Raw genomic sequence first — 8,973 nt, 5'->3', positions numbered from 1 at the left:
TATATATTTGAGCCCTTATAGCTTTTTTGTGCAACTTTTTTTAAAATAATTCCTTTAGATAGTGTTATTATGAGTGTAACCGTATTTTGTAATGTGTTTTTGATGTGTTTTGTGACAATTTTTTGTTTCGCGAAACAGTTAACCAGAGCTCTGAGGGTATGCTAGCCTGATGCACGTTAATTTCATTTGCGCTCAAATGATTGCATTTACTTTCAACTTGAATTAAGAGCTAAAAAAAACAGGTGTGCACAAAATGTCCCTTATCGCTTGCGCAAAACTGTTAACACTCCACTCGTAATCTAGCCCTTACTAAATTATGTTTCTCAACATAATTAGCTTCAATGCATTACGTTTCCTTTTTAGTACTTTAAAAAAGTAAGGAAAAACATTTGAATTAATTGGACTTGGCTATATTTATCCACACAAATCAGGATCAATATGCAACTCAACATTTTTTAGATACAGAAAAGGCTGTTCAAGAAAGTCATCATACTGCAGCAAATTGTGATATCAGCCACTATCATCTCAAAAGCTTTCTGTGGACAGTATTGCACAGTCTCTCCAGAATATCCCAGGCACTGCATCAGCTTTTGAGTAACCCAAAGGTGCACACACCAATAGATATGAATCGGCCCCTTAGTATTTATATTATAGCAATACACATATAACTCCTGTTGGGTTTAGCGTACATAAAGAATTCTTTTAGTTATGTCCCGATCAGCCAATAGAATGCGAGTTCAATACGATTGGCTGATTGGATCAGCCAATCAGATTGAACTTCAATCTGATTGGCTGATTGCATCAGCCAATCAGATTTTTTCTACCTTAATTCCGATTGGCTGATAGAATTCTATCAGTCAATCGGAATTGAAGGGACGCCGTCTTGGATGACGTCCCTTAAAGGAACCTTCATTCATCAAGAAGTCGTCGGTTGAAGAGGATGGCTCCACGTCGGCTCCGTTGAAGATGGCTCCGCTCCGGATGGATGAAGATTGAAGACACCGCCTGGATGAACACTTCTACCGGATGGAGGACCTCTTCTTTGCCGCTTGGATGAAGACTTCTACCGGATCAAGGACCTCCTCTGCGCACCTTGGATGAAGAATTCGGCTCGGCTGGGTAAAGACGATTTAAGGTAGGGAGATCTTCAGAGGGTTAGCGATAGGTTTTTTTAAGGGGGGTTTGCGTGGGTTAGAGTAGGGGTATGTGGGTGGTGGGTTGTAATGTTGGGGGGGTATTGTATTTTTATTTTCAGGTAAAAGAGCCGATTACTTTGGGGCAATGCCCCGCAAAAAGCCCTTTTAAGGGCTGGTAATAGAGCTGATTACTTTGGTAGTTTAGAATAGGGTAGGGAATTTTTAATTTTGGGGGCTTAGATTAGGTGTAATTAGTTTAAACTTCTTGTAATTCTTTTTTATTTTAGTAATTTAGTGTTTGTTTTTAGAATAGTTTATTTTATTATATTTTATTTTAGGTAATTGTAGGTAATTTATTTAATTAATTTATTGATAGTGTAGTGTATTTGTAACTTAGGTTAGGATTTATTTTACAGGTAATTTTGTAGTTATTTTAACTAGGTAGCTATTAAATAGTTATTAACTATTTAATAGCTATTGTACCTAGTTAAAATAAATACAAAGTTGCCTGTAAAATAAATATAAATCCTAAAATAGCTACAATGTAACTATTAGTTATAGTATAGCTATATTAGGGTTTATTTTATAGGTAAGTATTTAGTTTTAAATAGGATTAATTTAGTTAATTTTAGGAATATTATTTAGTTTCATTTAAATTATATTTAACTTAGGGGGGTGTTAGGGTTAGGGTTAGACTTAGGTTTAGGGGTTAATACATTTATTATAGTAGCGGCGACGTTGCGGGCGGGAGATTAGGGGTTAATAATTGTAGGTTAGTGGCGGCAATGTTAGGGAGGGCAGATTAGGGGTTAATACTATTTATTCTAGTGTTTGCGAGGCGGGAGTGCGGCGGTTTAGGGGTTACTACATTTATTATAGTGGCGGCGAGGTCTGGTCGGCAGATTAGGGGTTAATAAGTGTAGGTAAGGTAGCGGCGACGTTGGGGGGGCAGATTAGGGGTTAATAAATATAATACAGGGGTTGGCGGTGTTAGGGGCAGCAGATTAGGGGTTCATAGGGATAATGTAGGTTGCGGCAGTGTACGGAGCGGCAGATTAGGGGTTAATAGTATAATGCAGGTGTCAGCGATAGCGGGGGCGGCAGATTAGGGGTGTTTAGACTTGGGGTTCATGTTAGGGTCTTAGGTGCAGACTTATAGAGTGTTTCCCCATAGGAAACAATGGGGCTGCGTTAGGAGCTGAACGCTGCTTTTTTGCAGGTGTTAGGTTTATTTTCAGCCCAAAATGCCCCATTGTTTCCTATGGGTATATCGTGCACGAGCACGTTTTTCCAGCTTACCGCTACTGTAAGCAACGCTGGTATTGAGGGTTGATGTGGAGCTAAATTAGGCTCAACGCTCCCTTTTCTGAGCCTAACGCAGCCCCTCAGACAACTCTAAATACCAGCGTTGTCTTAAGGGTGCCCTGGGAAAAAAAGCAGCGTTAGCTACGCGGGTCTTTACAGACAAAACTCTAAATCTAGCCGTTAGTAATATTTTTCAATATTTTATGTAAAATAAATACATAATGCAAACTAATAGAACTTATGAGGGGTTTAGAGCATTTAAAGAATAATGTCACTCCTATCAGGTTTATCGCACATGCAGAACAGAGTTACATCTACTGCAAGACATGTAAGTTCTTAATGTGCTAAACCTGGCAGGAGTTATATTAAAATGTGTTATGTGTTTATTTCATAAAACATATAAAAAAAAAATATTACCCTCTAAAGTAATATTGAGTTTTTTAATAATATTTTTCAATATTTTATATAAAATAAATACCTACCCACTCTAATAAAGCTTCTCTCTGAGTTAGAACACGTGCAGAACCTACTGTATGAGTCTCAATAGTAATAACTCAAGTGCACTAAACATAACAGGAGTAATAAAATCCTAAATCCTGTGCCCTAATTCTGATATATGTTAAATTAAGGTGTGTTATATATTTCTTTTTAAGATTTGAATATGTTTATACAATTATTTTTCATAATTATTAAAATAGAGGTTAATAAAATGTATATACATATATATATATATATATATGTATATACAGTAACAGTATATGTGTGTGTATATAGTATATATACTATTATATATATATATATATATATATGTGTGTGTGTATATATATATATATATATATATATATATATATATATACATATATATATAATTATTCCATAGGTAGTTAGCTTTTCCAGAGCAAAAGCTATATTCATTTAAGTTATGGTGGAGATCAAAGCATGAGAGAGTATTGTTGGCTGTAACAAGGTCAGGGTAGGTTATACTGGAAGCTTGAGGGAGGAGATATTGGCATGTATTTATCAAGCCGTCAACCGCAAATACGTTGGAATTCCGCAGCGTATTTGTGGCGAGTATGCTTCGCCTTAGTTATCAAACCCTACAGACCGGCAAAAGTAGAATTTATTGACGTAACATACGATCCACCGGACTCAGTCCGACACAGATCGATGCTTACATCACTACAGATGTTCCAAACGCAAGTTCGGCACAATCTGACTACTTTTGGAATTTATCAAATTCCTAACAGGTACGCTTGGCACTATTCCGGCCCAGCGTACCTGGTTTTCAATCCGCCGCCCTGGAGGCGGCGGATGCCATAGGAATCAATGGGAGTTGGAAAGCCGCGAAAGCTTATGTTTGCTGCTGCCTGATATCCCATTGATTCCTATGGGAACGTGTACACCTAACACCCTAACATGTACCCCGAATCTAAACACCCCTAATCTGCCCCCCCTACACCGCCGCCACCTACATTATACTTATTAACGCCTAATCTGCCGCCCCCTACAATGCCGCCACCTAAATAAAACTTATTAACCCCTATCCCCCCGCTCCAGGATCCTGCCGCAACTAAATAAAACTTATTAACCTCTAAACCACCGCTCCCGGACTCCGCCACAACTAAATAAAACTTATTAACCCCTAAACTGCCGCTCCCCGGAGCCCACCACCACCTACATTATGCTTATTAACCCGTAATCTTCCACCCCCTACACCGCCGCCATTATATTAAATGTATCAACCCCTAAACCCAAGTCTAACCCTAACACCCTCTAACTTAAATATAATTTAAATAAATCGAAATAAATTATTCCTATTTAAAACTAAATACTTACCTATAAAATAAGCCCTAAGATAGCTACAATATAACTAATAGTTACATTGTAGCTATTTTAGGATTTATTTTTATTTTACAGGCAAGTTTGTATTTATTTTAACTAGGTACAATAGTTATTAAATAGTTATTAACTATTTAATAATTTCCTAGTTAAAATAAATACAAAGTTACCTGTAAAATAAAACCTAACCTAAGTTACAATTACACCTAACACTACACTATAATTAAATAAATTAACTAAACTAAATACAATTAAATACAATTAAAAATAACTATCTAAAGTACAAAACCCCCCCACTAAATTACAGAAAATAATAAAATAATTACAAGATTTTTAAACTAACTTAAATTACACCTAATCTAATCCCCCTAATAAAATAAAAAAGCCCCCCAAAATAATAAAAATCCCTACCCTATACTAAATTACGAATAGCCCTTAAAAGGGCCTTTTGTGGGGTACTGCCCCAAAGTAATCAGCTCTTTTACCTGAAAAAAAAGTACAATACCCCCCCAACATTGAAACCCACCACCCACACACCCAACCCTACTCTAAAACCCACCCAATCCCCCCTTAAAAAAACCTAACACTAACCACTTGAAGATCACCCTACCTTGAGACGTCTTCACCCAACCGGGCCCAAGTCCTCAACGAAGCCGGGAGAAGTGGTCCTCCAGACGGGCAGAAGTCTTCATCCAAGCCGGGCAGAAAAGGTCCTCCAGACGGGCAGAGGTCTTCATCCAGGTGGCATCTTCTATCTTCATCCATGTGGCGCGGAGCGAGTCCATCTTCAAGACATCCGACGCAGAGCATCCTCTTCCAACGACATCCGATGGCTGAATGACGGTTCCTTTAAAAGATGCCGTCTGGATGAAGACTTCTGCCCGTCTGGAGGACCTCTTCTGCCCGGCTTGGATGAAGACTTCTGCCCGCCTGGAGGACCACTTCGCCCGGCTTCGTTGAGGACTTTGACCCGGTTGGGTGAAGACGTCTCAAGGTAGGGTGATCTTCAAGGGGTTAGTGTTAGGTTTTATTAAGGGGGTATTGGGTGGGTTTTATTAAGGGGGTATTGGGTGGGTTTTAGAGTAGGGTTGGGTGTGTGGGTGGTGGGTTTTAATGTTGGGGGGGTATTGTACTTTTTTTTCAAGTAAAAGAGCTGATTACTTTGGGGCAATGCCCTGCAAAAGGCCCTTTTAAGGGCTATTTGTAATTTAGTATAGGGTAGGGATTTTTATTATTTTGGGTGGTCTTTTTTATTTTATTAGGGGGATTAGATTAGGTGTAATTAGTTTAAAAATCTTGCAATTATTTTATTATTTTCTGTAATTTAGTGTTTGTTTTTTTCTTGTACTTTAGATAATTATTTTTAATTGTATTTAATTGTATTTAGTTTAGTTAATTTATTTAATTATAGTGTAGTGTTAAGTGTTAGGTGTAATTGTAACTTAGGTTAGGTTAGGTTTTATTTTACAGGTATATTTGTATTTATTTTAATTAGGAAGTTATTAAATAGTTAATAACTATTTAGTAACTATTCTACCTAGTTAAAATAAATACAAACTTGCCTGTAAAATAAAAATAAATCCTAAGATAGCTACAATGTAACTATTAGTTATATTGTAGCTAGCTTAGGGTTTATTTTACAGGTAAGTATTTAGTTTTTAATAGGAATAATTTATTTTGATTTATTTAAATTATATTTAAGTTATTGGGGTGTTAGGGTTAGTGTTAGACTTAGGTTTAGGGGTTAATACATTTAATATAGTGTCGGCGGTGTAGGGGGGGCAGATTAGGGGTTAATAAATATAATGTAGGTGGCGGTGGTGTAGGGGGGGGCAGATTAGGGGTTAATAAATATAATGTAGGTGGCGGTGGGCTCCGGGAGCGGCGGTTTAGGGGTTAAACACTTTATTTAGTTGCGGCGGGGTCTGGGAGTGGCAGGATAGGGGTTAATAAATTTATGTAGGTGGCGGTTGTATAGGGGGCAGAAGATTAGGGGTTAATATGTATAATGTAGGTGGCGGTGGGCTCCGGGAGCAGTGGTTTAGGGGTTAATACATTTATTAGAGTTGCAGTGGGCTCCGGGAGCGGCGGTTTAAGGGTTAATAACTTGATTTAGGTTCGGCGGGGTCCGGGAGCGGCGGTATAGGGAGTAAACATTATATGTGAGCAGGAGATGGTCTAACATGGGAAAGGGGCAATAGGTGAAGTCAGATAAAGAGCTGAGGTAGGAAAATAATACAATATTAATAATAATAATATAACTACCGAATGTTGATAAATCACAAGCTTTTTACATAGATCAATACATTTCATATATTACACAAACAATATTTTATTATCAATGTTTCAGTGAAACAAAAGAGATATGTGCTCTACCCTAAACGTATTATTTTAAAAAACAAAAGAAAATAGCTGTGTAGTTTATAGCAAAATACAATTATCCTGCTATTTGCTCCTCCTTACATTAAGATGGAACTTTTTTTTCTAATAAACTACATCTCAGTTTTCGTCTTATCATCAGAGGACACTGGTGCAAAACATTTTTGTGTCCCCCTGAAAGTAACTCAATATTTATCAAATGTAATAATGTACATAATAATAAGATACATATACACACATACATAAACACTGATAATGAGCATGCCTATGTATAGACTGGATGGGGCCCCTCCAACACTTAGGCCTTGGCGCCTCTGCATCTGCTGCACCAGAAATAGTTCTGCCCCTTTTATCCATCATACATTTTTGACAAACTACAATGAATGTTATTGATTATATTATTTGTTCTATTCTTTTAGAGTTATGAAAACCAGATGGAAAACCAAACATCTTTCAAGGAACTCTACATTTTAGGATTTTCAAATAAAGCAGAGAAGCAACCATTTATTTTTATTTTCTATTTCTTAATTTACTTAGTGGGAGTCTTAGGGAATTTAGTTATTATTGTAATTGTATATATAGATACACATTTGCATACTACCATGTACATATTTCTTGGCAACTTGTCTTTTATAGATATTTGTTACACTACAGTAACTCTCCCTAAATTCATGGATATTTTGCTATCTGGAAAAAACTCAGTATCTTTTATGCAGTGCATCACTCAAATGTACTTTTTCATTTTTATCGGTAGCACTGAATTGATATTACTCTCTTGCATGGCTTATGATCGCTATGTTGCAATTTGCTTCCCGTTACACTATCATTGCATTATGAACAAAAGAAAATGTCTCCAAATTTTGGTTGCCACGTGGATGTATGGATGCGGAAATTCATGTTTTGTTACTGGGTTTGCGTCAGCCTTAAATATATGTCATTCTAATCGGATTCAAAACTTCTACTGTGGTCTAAATGCTCTAACAAAAATTTCTTGTCCAGATATAGGGTTTTACTTTATGTTCTATGCAGAAACATTTTTCATTGTACTCTTCCCTTTTTTTATCATTTTAATATCATATTTTAAAATAATTCAAAGCATTCTTCGTATTAAGTCCTCATATGGTAGAAAAAAAACATTTTCTACCTGCACATCCCATCTCACTGTAATTACTATTTTCTATGGCACTATACTGTGTATATATGCAAGACCACCAGAGGACCACAAAAGTCAATCTGACCATATTTTTTCAATATTGTATGCTGCAGTAACACCCATGCTAAACCCAATCATATATAGTCTAAGGAATGAAGAGGTAAAACGAGCTTTGCTGAGACATCTGAAGAGGGCAACCAAATAGTCTTTTTATAAAGTTTGCAGAGTCCTAAACAATAGGAGAGACAGAGGCACCTGATAGTGTAATAACGAAAATACAATCAAAATATAAGTAAGTGAGTGCAAATGAATACTCATAAACCAAGTTGCACATCCAGTGCAATAATCAGCAGACCGAGGCTTCAGAGCTGCTCGGTTGACTCAATCCACTCAAAGCAGCAGGTTGGCCAGGTGCAACAGGCATTCTCAGTTCGTCACCAGCACCAACACACCATCTGATCGACTTGTAGGAGACACCTATAGATGCACTGTGGTGACTGGAACGTTGCTTTCCAATATCCAAAAGCCAAAAGCAGGAGCAAGGTGCAAGTAAAAGATATTTGTATTTGTTTTAAAAACAAATAAAATCAACAGGAGTACAGCAACGCGTTTCTCATCGAATGAGCCGTTTCATCAGGCTGTATCACTCGTAACAACATTCTAGTTACCACAGTGCATCTATAGGTGTCTCCTACAAGTCGATCAGATGGTGTGTTGGTGTTGGTGACGAACTGAGAACGCCTGTTGTACCTGCCCCATCTGCTGCTTTGAGTGGATTGAGTCAGCCGAGCGGCTCTGAAGTTTCGGTCTGCTGATTATTGCACTTGATGTGCAACTTGGTTTGTGAGCATTAATTTGTACTCACTTACTTATATTTTAATTGTATTTTCGTTATTACACTATCAGATGCCTCTGTCTCTCCTATCGTTTAGGACTCTGCTTGCTGATTCTTTATTTCAAGAGAGCTGCCTACACAGATGTGATTGGATATCTCCTTTTGAGTCACCAAGCAAATATATTCTACACACAATAAGAAACCACGAAGTGACTATTTTATTTTGCAATTTTGCTCATGATTATTATCATTTTCTAATTTATTTTTTAGTTTAGTCTATCACCAATTATCACATATTATGTGGTTTTTGCCATTGAGAGCAACGA

At 37.1% G+C, this 8,973-nt stretch overlaps 1 protein-coding gene across 1 annotated transcript; it reads left to right on the top strand.

The window, feature by feature from the left end:
* The first annotated feature begins 2,736 nt into the window (after positions 1-2,736).
* Positions 2,737-8,017, top strand: LOC128666971 (olfactory receptor 1496-like). Its single transcript, XM_053721818.1, has 2 exons — positions 2,737-2,769; positions 7,079-8,017. The coding sequence occupies exons 1-2, from the start codon at positions 2,737-2,739 to the stop codon at positions 8,015-8,017; spliced, it is 972 nt and encodes a 323-aa protein (XP_053577793.1).
* Positions 8,018-8,973: the final 956 nt, after the last annotated feature.

Source organism: Bombina bombina, chromosome 1 (assembly GCF_027579735.1).
Source record: "Bombina bombina isolate aBomBom1 chromosome 1, aBomBom1.pri, whole genome shotgun sequence".
Taxonomy (NCBI): Eukaryota; Metazoa; Chordata; class Amphibia; order Anura; family Bombinatoridae; genus Bombina; species Bombina bombina.
Note: the sequence above shows the minus strand (reverse complement) of the source record. Positions and strands in the feature narration are given on the sequence as shown.